The sequence below is a fragment of the Nothoprocta perdicaria genome, unplaced genomic scaffold (genome assembly GCF_003342845.1).
Source record: "Nothoprocta perdicaria isolate Ctin4 unplaced genomic scaffold, notPer1 scaffold_321, whole genome shotgun sequence".
Lineage (NCBI taxonomy): Eukaryota > Metazoa > Chordata > Aves > Tinamiformes > Tinamidae > Nothoprocta > Nothoprocta perdicaria.
In genome coordinates, this window is record NW_020455557.1 from 310,955 (window position 1) to 323,533 (window position 12,579).

The 12,579-nt window shown below is 49.5% G+C and overlaps 1 protein-coding gene across 1 annotated transcript; it reads left to right on the forward strand.

Annotated features, from left to right (window-relative positions):
• Nucleotides 1-1,268: 1,268 nt before the first annotated feature.
• B3GNT9 (UDP-GlcNAc:betaGal beta-1,3-N-acetylglucosaminyltransferase 9) lies at nucleotides 1,269-12,066 on the forward strand. The gene is made up of 3 exons (XM_026043140.1): nucleotides 1,269-1,322; nucleotides 8,769-8,805; nucleotides 9,642-12,066. Exon 3 carries the CDS (start codon nucleotides 9,706-9,708, stop codon nucleotides 10,948-10,950), a length of 1,245 nt encoding a protein of 414 aa, XP_025898925.1. The 5' UTR covers nucleotides 1,269-1,322; nucleotides 8,769-8,805; nucleotides 9,642-9,705; the 3' UTR covers nucleotides 10,951-12,066.
• Nucleotides 12,067-12,579: the final 513 nt, after the last annotated feature.

The following is a 12,579-nucleotide window of genomic DNA, read 5'->3' on the forward strand; positions in this document are numbered from 1 at the left end:
AGCTCCTTGCTCTGCTGTGGTCAAAAATCACCCTGGGCCCCGTTGGGGAGGGTTCAGCAAGTCTCAAGTTTAGCATCCAAACCCCAAAACACCCAGTTCCTGGACGGGTCACGGCTTGTGCTTGGATTCTCTGTTGGCTCATATAGCACAAACGCGACCTGAAACTTGTGCTGTGGCTGGGACGTGCATGAAGTCTCTCTGTCTCCATCCTGGGGGGCTTCTGTTTTTTAAAAAGTAGATTGAGTCAAAGCTGCAGCTCCAATCCCTGCTGAGGGTCCYTCTTTTGCACCTGTCCTGATCACAGAATTTGCCATCACCTCTTGCCCTTGTGTCAGCAGCAGGTGGAACTTTGCATCGGGACTGGGAATGTGTCACGGGAAGCCCCATGTTCACCTTCACCAGCGAGCAGAAGGGTAAGAAGGTCCCAAAGCCGGGTCAGAAAACCCGGTGGAAATACCTGCTGCGTGATGCTGTGTGGGATGGGGGTGCTGGGAACCTCAGTTGTCCTCTCTGCAGGGCTAGACCTTCCACACCAAAACCTGGCAAAGCATCTGGCGACASTGCGGCGCTCCAGGATCTCCATCTGCCTCCTTAGGGAGAAGGAATGAAAAGCAGCCTGGGGCTGCTGCGGATATAAAGAGAAAAGTTCCCTTTGGTCCCCAGAGGGAAAGCATCAGGCCGAGGGTTTTGAAGGGCCGCGTTACTTGGCAGGCAGCAGCTCCGTTTCAGGCAGCTACAGCTGAGAAGGAAATTGCTCTGCCCGCCGGGAAGAGGCTCTGGGGGCTCCAGCGGGAAACTGCGGATCACGGCAACGGTGGGACGGAGCAGAACGGAGCGCGGGGTCTGCAACTAAAAGCAGACTTAGGAAAATCACTGATACTTACAAAAAAATAGTGTTTGCTTGATGCAAGGTGTGGATCAAAAGYGACACTCAGATCAGCTCGACAGAGAGGATCGCGAATCGTTTTGATGGCGAGGCCAGAAAAACCAGTGCATTTCCTGTTAAGAAAGAAGGAGAAAAGCCCCGATGAAACCATTGCCTTTTTTGTCATCGTTCTTTTTAACCCCTACAGGCCCCCAGCTTCGCTTTAGCCCAGCGGGCGCTAGTGGGAGCTGGGGAAGCTCCATCCCGGCTCCGGCGCTTTCCCGGGACCCGGAGCGCGGGAGCGGGCGGCGTCACATGACGGCGCTTGGGCTGGAGCCCAGCTCCGTCCCCCAGCCTGGCTCTCGCCCTCGCGCCGAGTCCGCCGGCACGGGGGACCCGTGGGGGAATGTCCCACGGAGCCGAGCTCCAGCATCGCCCGCCCGGAGCCGCTCCGCGTGTGAGTACCGAGCGAAGCGCCGCGCGCGGCTCCGCTGCGAGCCGGGGGCTTTTCCAGCGCCCCGCTGGCCTTCCCCTCCAGCCCGCATCCCAGTTCTGCTGGGCTGGCGTGGCGCCGCGAGAGGGATCTGGGTGGTTCCCACCCAGGATCCGGTTCCCATCCGGATCGCGGCCGCTCGCGTGCAGCGCGGCCAGGCGCGGGCTCGGCATCGGCGGCTCCCGGCCCGCTACGTGCCGCTTCTATCCCGCTTTGCCAGGARCTTGCTCTGCATGCTTTAATGCTGCTTTGCTGTCCGGGAAGGGCTCTGGGGCTCCTGCACGGGCGGCTCCAGTGCAGGGCAGAGTTTCTCCTTGCGCTGCAAGAGGCTCCGCGAAAGGGATGGGATTCTTCCCCCTGAGTTACACTGCTGCGTGCTTTAAACARTAGACATAGGGATTTTTAAGTATAGCTTAGTAAAAAAGAAGGAAAATGGTTCAGCTCCAGGGAAATCAGAAATCCAAGGAATTAGAAGTGATTTATCACAACTTCTAAACAACTTTCAGTCGGATTCCAAYAGATTTATACCTCTGGTGCCAGCTCAAAATGAGTGGGGAGATGCAGAATGAATTCCTTCTTGTATATTCATGCCTGGGAATAACGAAACCTCCATGTTAATGTATTTTAACTGCACATATTTTAATTAAATACATTTTAATTAAAAGAGTTTTTTTTAGTGGCATGTAAGCAAATTCATAGGGTTGCCAATTTATCGGATCGGCAGTGAGACCTGCGGACGGGGAGGTCCAGGGAATGGAGGGCTTTACGCCTTCCCTAGGATGCAAGGGTTTTTCCCCCTTTTGGGGTCTCACAGGAAACAAGTTTGCAAAAGAGGGGCAGGCTCCTCGTGCCGCACGCAGCAGCACCCACAAGRTCTGTCTCCCCAAAATACCGGGTTAAAAGCTGCTGAATACTCAATAGTCCTGGAAATCGGGATGTCTCCACGCAAGCCTGTGTCTGGATTTAGGAGATGACCCACTCGGGTCCTACACCCGAGCAACCTCAGTGCTCGTTCCCACCTCTTACCTTGTGGGGAACAGCAGCCTCCATGCAGAGCGCCTGGAAACCAGCAGCTCCTCAGATTTCAGGATTCACGCTTTGCAAAAGCCCTGTCTGCCCAGATGCCTCCGGAGTCTGGCAGGAGGCCGCCCAGTCTGCAGGCAGTCGTTTAACCTGCGCCTGGCGGTGCAAAGCCCAGCCTGGGCGAGCCAAGAGCAGACAGGAGAGACTTTGTCATGACACGGGGCAAGCCAGCTGGGAAGCGAATGGAATTGRGGATTCAGGGCCTGGTGCAGACAGAGAGATCCATAAGAAATAAGTCATCCTCATGTCTGGCCACCCCCCTGTACCAGCGCGGATCTAAGGTATTCGTTTGTACTGGCCCGGGCAGCAGTTTGGACAGGAAAGCTGGAAGAGGTGTTTGGAGCAAGCAGTGCCACGTTTGTTACCTGTTTGTGCAGGGCTTCGGCTAGCAGAGCTTCCTCGTTGGCTTGCTGCAGTACAGGCACACGGGCTCTGCTCTGTGCGGGGCTGGGGCAGAGCCCAAGGGCACCCCTGTCCTTGCATCARGCTCCAGGCGCCTGGGAAAGCTCTTTTACGACGCTCTACTAATCAAATCTTACAGCTTATTCTCAGCTGGGTTTATAGACTTTGAAACAGCCGAGYGGGACGGGCCGTTCGCTCTGGTCGCCAGCGCAGCAAGTTGCTTTTGTTGCTCCATTTTGCTCCAGAGCTGAGCAACGTGCCAGGGGTGTTGCCTGCGTCGCAGCCTGGCTTGTCCTCCGGGCAGCAAGATCCAGGCGCCCGACGCTGCTCCGTCACCCCCTCGCTTCAGCCGGRACCTCTCCGAGTGCCCCCTTGGGTGCACGGGGCTAGGAGTCACCCTGGTGCCAAGGCCACCCACGTTTTATCAGCTTGGATGAGGTTCTCGGCTTTGCCTGGAGGGAAAAATAATACAACAAACCACGCGAGAATAGAACTGGTTATGCACCGTGCCAGGCAGACTCCAGGCCTTGCTTTCAGGAGAGCTGGACTGGCCTAACTCAGCTGCAACGCTAAGCTTGGACAAAACCCTTTGCTCCGGTGTTCTCTCCAGATCTCTCTGAGGGTGAGAGGAGATGGTGACTCACGGCTGCACAAATAGAGCAAAAGGACAGGGCCTGGGAACAGCAGCACCATCTGGAGCAGTGCTAGCAAACAGGGGCTTGCTTTCTTTCTCCAGCTGAAGCAGTGATGGATGGAAAGAACTATGAAGGGTGGGAGCCGAGAGGTCTCTGCGGGGCATCCCGGAGCGCAGGCTGTGGCCAAGCCCGGCCTGGGAAGCGCTCCCGGCTCCGGGGCTCTCGCCGTTGGTGCTCAGGGTTTCCACTGGCAAAGTGGGAAGCGGGAGAGGCTTGGAGGAGGAGGAGGAGGCTGGGGCGAGCGTGGAGCCGGCCGCTGCTCCTCCCTTGGGCCACAGCCAAGAGCCACACRGCGAGGACGTGGGGCTGAGCCCCGTGCCGGGGACGGCGGCTGTCCCGGCACCGGGAGGCTGGCAAAAACACTCGTCCCGTTGCACCCGCAGGCACGGGACAACGGCGAGGGCACGAGCGGAGCTTGCCGCTCCCGGGGCCCTGGCCATGCTCAGGGCTTCACGTGAGCGGCTGCTCAAGTGCTAGGAACTCTGAAATAGCTACACGGGCCAGAAATCAGGGAAAACGGGCAGGCTGGGTAGTCTCTGCTTGAGCCAGGATGCAAGGGACGGCACGTGGGTTTAACAGGCAAAGGCTTTGTAAGGAAAAGCTTCCGGCTCTCCTGAGTGGAGGAGCGATCCCAGAGGGGCCCGTGTCTCAGCGGGGCTCACAGCCGATCCTCGGTGTCACCCATGAGCAAGTCTGGGACTTACGTGTCCAATTTCTCCCCTGGAGCTGGAACTAATCTTTTGCTAATAGCGGTTGCTGGCATCCTGTTACACAGTAAAGCTCAGCATCTTATTCCATACTGTATCACTTAATTGGGAAGGAGGTGAAGATCTTACAGAGATGAAGATGTTTTTTCAAGAGTTGGGGGCCCCGGGGTGTTATGAAGCAGTTTCTGCCCAAGGAGCTTGGCTCCAAGCCTTCCCAGACCAGGCTTTTGTGGCGGGCAGGTCACAGCCCAGTCCCACCAGGATCAGGAGATCAATCCAGGTCACATCACAGTCCCACCAGGATCAGGAGATCAATCCAGGTCACATCACAGTCCCACCAGGATCAGGAGATTGATCTGCGCTCACTCGCAGAGCACCTGTCCACAGGGCAGCCAGCACTGGGTTATCCTCACTGGTCTGCAGGGATAACGGGGCTCCATGAGAGCACCTCCTGCATTCACAGCCCTCTGTGCTCAGCCCGTGTCCTAGGGATTTGCAAGGAAAGCCCGGCCAAGCTGCACACACGGCAGAAATCCCCGTGCGGTAACCGCTGCCTCACAGCTGGATCCGCAGAGTTTATCTGAACTCGCCTGATTTAATTCCTTCTTCCCGGGACATCSTGTTCCTAGAGAACAAGGGCAGCTCTTTTCCACCCTGCCGCCCAGGGGGAATATTTGCACACTGGGGAGCGAGGCTCTGCGGGCGAGTTTCCGGGTGGGCGGCTGACGAGCTCCCTGTTTGGGGATGCATCAGGATACAAGGACTAAGCAGGGCTCAGATGTGCCTGGAAAAGAAGAGCCTCCTAATTGCCGTAGATCAGCGAGGCTCTGGCTGAGCCCATCGGATCAGTTCCATGCTCCACATTTCAGGTTGTTTAGATAGTGCAGCTGCTTTGCCCAAGGCTGAGTAGGGTTGAATGGTCACTCCTCGAAACGAAGCGATCTCAAGACTTCTCGGCTCATTTCAGGAATAGGATCCAAGGATTTTTTTCCCACGTGGACAAGTGAGAGCTGAAGTGGCACCTGCCAAGTAACAGAGATGGCCTGGTTGCTGCAAAAGGAGGATGTTTCCAGTATCAACTTGAGGTTTTGCATCATTCAGCCAAAAGACTAACTTTTTTTTTTTTTTTTTTGCTTTCAATCAAACTTCTATTAGTTATTAAGCTGCTTTTATTTCAGCACTCTTTGGCCGTATTTCAGAGTCCTCCTCCGAAAGAAATGAAAACCAGGAGGAGGAGGACTGGGCCCTTGGCCCAYGTGTGTAACAAGCCAGGTCGAATTCCCTCAGCTGGATGCTCACCAAGGCTGCCGCGTCCAGCTGAAAAGGGCTGCAGCTCGTGTGATTCATCACAACCTGCGCCCAACAGGCTGTGGCACCTCTCTGGCACGATGCCTGCAGGCATCTGTAGGGTCCTCTCCTTGCACCGAAATGGGACCTCCTGGACCTGCTGAGCCCTCGAACCTTGTCGGCGTGTTGATGGCTCCTGGAATGGGGAGGCACGGGTGGATGCAGAGCAAAGGCACCGTAACAGAGTTAATTTGGCTTAACGACACAAAAATCAAGCCAGTTTTAGATAAGAGACTGCTCACCTTTGCTGTGGGCGGCCTTTGGAGCACAAGASAGCACCGAGACATCCAGATTTCCCTTCGAGCTTCGCTCTGCCAGCCCAGTCACTACAACACGACTCTTCTCCAGCAGCACCTCTCAGCTCCTCCGCTTTTCCACCTTCTGGCACCAGGCCTGGGCTCCCTCGTTCCAGCGTCCTGTTCACACTCGCTCCATCTGGTTTCTCCGTTCAGGCTCTGCCGTGATGACCCCTGCTGTAGGAACCGTCAGGGAGCCAAGAGATGAGCAACAACTGCCCAATTTCTCCTAGCCTGGGAAGTGCTGGAGACAGCCCTGGCAGGCAGCTCCGCGTTCACCACGGCACTGAGTGACACAGCAGCTTTACAGCCTCGGCTACACTGCCCAAGCTGGACGGAGATTCCCTGCATCATCACAGCCACGTAGGAAGCAGCCCAGCGAGCTGCTCAGAAACACTCTGCTGGCCTCATGGGTCTCATTTGGCATCAAATAATCTCTGCTCACATTGATAGCCCTGAAGTTTTTTTCCCCTGATGTTGAGGGGGGATGAATAATCCCTCTGGCTCTAGGAAATATCAGCCAGAACCTTCAATCTCTCTCTTGATTCAGGATGAGGACACAGAGCTTTTCCCCCACTGACAACCACAAGGGATATTGACACYCGTGCAATAATTGAGGGTGTAGCAGAATAGCAGAAGTATCTGATATTGCCTGGAAGAATCAACCAAGGCATCACTTCAAGGGCTCACAACTTCTTTTGAAGACTAGATGTCTATATTCACCACTAATCGGTTTTACTTTAGGACAGAAATCACTATTCCAGACTCTTTCCTTTCAAATAAACGAAAGCACAGAAGAAAATCTGGGCCACCAGCCCAGGCATGTAACAATTGAGGGTTTTTCTTGGCTTTTCTGAGGGTGCTTCTTGCCAGAGTCCAAGATGCTGGCAGGATAAATCTGTAAGTCATGGAAATCATGAGTTTCATGACACGCACTTTCTCTTCCAGATCCTCGCTGATACAGTTAAATACAGCAGAGAGCCAAAATCTGTACCCAGCTCCTTAATCAAAATCTGGAGTCTAGTGGATAAAATGATACTTTCAGAAAGACAGACAGACAAAGACAAAGACAGACAAGGACAGACAGACAAAGACAGACAAAGACAAACAGAKCTATGAAAATGGACAAGGAAAGGAGAGTTTGTAAAGAGCACTCGGCATCAGCTCATTTGGATATGCACAAATATGCCAAGGCTGCCTGGCTGMGCCCTGCGAGGGRCTGAGCATCTGCAGCTCCCTGGGGACACTTTGGGGACAAAGCTGCTTAATTTAGCTGCTTTGGTAGAAGTGACAAAATTTCTACAGTTTTGGTTCTTGTGAACTTTTTGGGACAAATCCTCCTCTTTTTTTTTTTTTTTTTAGGTACCCATGTGAATAGGACTGAGCTAAAATCTCCCTCTTGTGAGTGAGGCTCGCTGCAGGAGTTAGTCGTTTTATATCCCTGCAAACCGAGTCATTTTATATCCCCGGAGCTTCTGAATAGTTTTTGAAGGCAACGTGAGGAAAAGCCTGCTGTAAACTTTCACTTGACAGATAAGGAGTGATCTGTCATGAAACTGGACACAGCAGGCTGYTACAGAGCACAGTAATCATGACTTGCCAAGTCTAATTTGCTCATGACAGATATAAAAAGCAAACTAGTATCTACACATTTGAAAAGGCTGTTTTCCCAGTGCTGAAAATATTCACTCCAAGTCACGTGGAGAAAGCACACAAACAGAAATCAGTTCCTATTACTTGCATTTTCACAAACATCCTTGAGAGGCCAGGGAAAAAGAAAACTCTACAGTTTCCTAACTAAAATCAAAGCTATCCTACTATAAACATTGCATACCCTACGTGAGAAGTAAAAACTGCAATAAAAAAAATTCTAACAAATGGAAAAGCAAAATCAAACCAAACCAGTAAGTATTTGTCTTCCTGAGAGACAGAAATCTGTTAGAGGCTAAAAAGCAGCAAGAAAGAAGTGGATCTGAGGAGAAATATCCAGGGTCATCAGGAGGACAAGGAGGAAGTGATTTTGAATTTATGTGGAACACAAGGAATCCTACCAATGCACAAATAAGCCCTTTGCTGCAATGCAATTTTCAGTAATCCTGGAGACTAAGTCGATAACTACTTTAGAGCTGCACTTAGAAGAAACATAAATGACACCACGTGATGATGAAATACTCTCTATTTCAATAGTAACTTAAACATACACCAAAGTAGGAGTGCAAATGCAAAATATTTTATATGAGCCTGCTCTGTAGGCTGAAAACAGTTACAAGTACCTAGCAAGCCACATACGCTGGTTGCTCCATCGTTTTCAGTCTTCCATCAAGCACTGGGTGTGCCTCAAGTGAAGACAGGCTGCAGTTCAAGCAGATGTTCTTGGCTCAGGAAGCTGTTGGATAAGGTCTTTTCAACTAAGTCAAACAAAAAGACAAGTCAGACAACTGCAATACTTTAAAACCCAAACATCTACTAATACAGCACAGGGAAGATGGATCTGTAAATCACAATGAGATTGTAACAGACTATCCGTGCACACATAAGAGTATATATAGGAACTATGTCTAAATGAGGCTGATCTTTTACAATAACACTCTTGGCTAAGAGCTGCAGGGATTAGCAGTGCAACCTGCCTCTGCTTATGTGAGGCTTAAATAAATACAAGTGCACTTCCCTGAAGGTCTGAAGGGACCATCACGTTGCTCCTGATCCACCTAGTTGCTGAGTTAGGGTAGTTGCTTAGCTGAGAGAAGCAGTGTGGCTACACGAGCAGCAGAGATTAAAGAATCTGTCTTTGGTGCAGCTAGACACGACTGGCTGGCTCCACAGACTATTTCTAGATGCTGCTTTCTATCTTCTTATAATTTTCTTTTCTTTTTTTTTCAGACGAGAATTGACTGAGACAGAAGATCTCTGGGAAAGTGTAAGTGAGGAATCAAATCTCACGTTTCATAAAGTGGCTTCATCTTGCCTGTGAATAAAACCCTAGTAACACTCATCCCTGCACTGCTTCACAACAGCTTCTGTGCATTAGGATTTCCTTTGTCCACTTCTTGCTTACTGACCAGGGGCAATTTACTTACCCAATGTTCTAACTTTATTGACCAACATAAAGTCATTTAAGATAGTATAATATTAATAAATATTACTAGCAGAGAAAGGGCCATACATGCATTCAAGCATGAACCTAATATATTCATATGGAAGGCATAAATCATCAGAGTTTGAGTGCTGGCTCTGTGTGCAGGAAAAGCTGCAGCAGCTGCCAATTGAACACCCTGCTGTTGCACAGCCTTCCCTGCAGCAGCCAGATTTGTTTCGATTCAAGAAGAGTACAGGGAGTAAGAACCAGTTACTCAGCTTCAAAAATTATTAATTTTCTTTTTAAGCTAATAGCACTGTTCTCATTTTTTCCCAAAGTACTGGAATTTCTGAAATAGCAAATTACGTTCAGCAGAGAGAAGCGTGGGAAGAAGGGCTGACGTTGCCTCATATATAAGGAGAGTATTGCAGGGGGGTGGATGACTTCTTAGTGTCTTAAGAGCTAATCAAGTCACAGCCAGTGCACTGGGATCACTGCTAGATTTACCACTCGTGTCTTTTGGCGAGTTCATTAGTCTGTCTCTGTGCTGGCATGAATAAAATGACAATATCCTCCTACTTTGCTGGCTATTTTTATTCTAATGTGACTTTCCTTAGTCTCACCTGCTTCACGGCTGTTGACTCCTCTTGGCTGACATGCAGTGCATTTATTTGCAGATGGACATTGGCACCAGGCAGCTCAATCACACCTTCTAATAGTCCCAGCAACAGTGTGGGGACAATGAAAGTACGGCTCAAAGGGGATGCGATCTGTACCCTTCTCCTGGTGGTAGCACTTGGCTCCTTACTTTATTCCCAGCTACAGCACCCGGCCCCAGCAGGAAACAAGGAGCTGACACCTCAGAAACCTTCAGGAACACAGCGAATCTTCTCCGATCTCAAAGCACCTGAGAGACTTGTGCCAGTGGAGACAACGGTTCCCATCCTCCAGATAATTCCTATGGTCAGACAAGCAGAAGTGGCCAGTAGCAGGGTCCAAACGACAACTTCACCACCATTGACTCATTCTACCTTCAACTTCAAGCRTTATCTCCTAAACAAAGACAACAGGAACTTCAACATTCTTATTAATCAACCCAAGAAATGCAGGAAAATACCCAGAGGTCCCTTTCTGCTCATTGCTATCAAATCGGTGGTTGAAGACTTTGATAGGCGCGAGATCGTCCGTAAGACTTGGGGTAGGGAGGGCTTGGTGAACGGGGAGCAGATCCAACGAGTTTTCCTCCTGGGAACGCCAAAGAACAAGACAGTGTTAGCAACATGGGAGACCCTTATCCATCAGGAGAGTCAGGCATACAAGGACATTTTACTCTGGGACTTCATGGATACTTTCTTCAATTTGACCCTGAAGGAGATCCATTTTCTCAACTGGGCTGCTGAATTCTGCTCCAATGTGAAATTTATTTTCAAAGGTGACGCTGACGTCTTTGTCAACGTAGAGAACATTGTTGACTTCCTGGAGAGACACGACCCAGCCGAGGACCTCTTTGTTGGGGATATCATCTACAATGCCCGCCCCATCCGTGTCCGAAAGAGTAAATACTATATCCCAGAGACCATGTATGGACTAAGCATCTACCCAGCCTATGCAGGAGGAGGAGGTTTTCTGCTCTCCAGCCACACCATGAGGAAGCTCTCCATGGCCTGCAAAGAGGTAGAGCTCTTTCCCATTGATGATGTCTTTTTGGGTATGTGCTTACAGAGAATCAATCTCAAGCCCATTTTGCACGAAGGCTTCAAGACCTTCGGCATACTCAAGCCCTCTGCTGCCCCACACCTGCAGACATTTGACCCCTGTTTTTACAAAGATCTCATGGTAGTTCACAGCCTAAAAGTTGCTGAGATCTGGCTAATGTGGAACTTGCTCCACAGCCCGAGGCTTGCCTGTACCCAGAGGAAGCAGGTGAAGAAGCCTTTCCAGTGGAAAAAGAAAGCTCAAACAGCAACACGGGCATCACCTTTGTGATCATGCAGACAGACCACCACAGCAACACAGCAGCTGAGCAAGGGAAACTGGGACTCTTGCAACCAACCAAATGGACTTTAGACATATTTTAGCACATATTTACTACATTAAGAGGACAAACTGTGGCAGGAGTTTGCCAAAATTCCACGTTTGCATACACATACTATAGAGTAGGCGCTTCTCTGCTACTGAGTCAAAATAATCTTAACAATATCTTTAATTTATTATTTATTTATTAGACTTACAGTAGTGCCTAGAGGACCAGCAAGTACGAATGCATTGTAAAACACAAGCCTTAGAGATTTTTCAGTATTGCTAGAGATGTGACAAGCGGGAAGAGAAAGAAAGGGTAAGAGATCATGCTACGGAGCACAGGGGTGGTTGTCAGCTTGTTACCTCAGTTAGAACCATTAGGACTCATGGAGAAATTACCAAAACCATACAGTAACTAAAGTAAGTGAAATCCAGTCTTCCCCACGAATGCTCAAATCAAAAATGTGAAGAAAATAACAGYTAGCAGAGCTGTTGAAAGAGGGTCCCAGCTAAGACAGACTAGAAAAAAACAAATTGGAGTCTGAGGCCTGGCATGGCCTGGCACGGAGGAGGATGATATGGGGTATTTTCAGGATACACCTTCAAGGAACTCCTTGAAATACAAAATTCTCATGGGAGGTTTACGAGTAGCTCTGCAGGGTGTAGAAATGAGCCTTATTGATGGGTAAAAACAGTCATTCTCCTGCCTGAAGAAACGTGACAGGCATGTATTTATGAGCTTGTACAGCAGTGTATTATCTGTGATCAGTTTACGAGTTGGGAACTTATTTATACTGTAATTAAAAGTTAGAATGTAAACACGCCTCCCTAATTGTCAGAGTCTRTTGAGTACATCTGTGTGCGTGGCTTACCAAGATGAACACCACATGTCCTTCCACGTCAGCACCACGGAAAGGCCTCTGAGCTCATTGTTTGGGATAACCTGGCAAATCTTTTCTTATGATGGACTTAATTCAATGGTAATGATACGAAAATAAACACGGCTTACCTTATGCTTTTCTACAATGCAGCATCAAGCTCAGCCGTTATTTATTAAGCAGATCTTCCCTTCAGGCTTGGATATATACTAACTCTGGCTCCTTCCTCTGTAATATCTTCAGATTTGCAATCCACCTACAATACAACATTAATGAGTGCATTTTGTCTGACACCAAAGAAAAAGCTGGCTGAAACTGGGGCAAAYTGTTCACTCTGTTGCCTTCACCTATGGAATAGCTCTTTTCTTTTACTGCCAGTGAATACCTACTGTAGTATCTATACCTCTTCTTATTTGCCAGCCTTTGCTACGTGGCCCATTTGACCAGTTTTGAGCGTGTGAAAAGCAAACACAGACTGTTTATTTCTCCAAGCAAATGAAAATTTGAAGAGGAAACACAAACCTCATGATCTTGAWGTTCTGAAAGGGCTCAAGAGGCATGCAGAAAACAAAACACAATAATTTTAACAAGAAAGTCTAAGTAGCTTCTATTAAAGGGCTAATTCCATGCACTGGTAGGAGGTTCATTTCTCCTTTCTCCATCCTTCCGTTCAAGACTATAACCCCTGATGAGAAAACACTAAAAACCTGTTATGTGA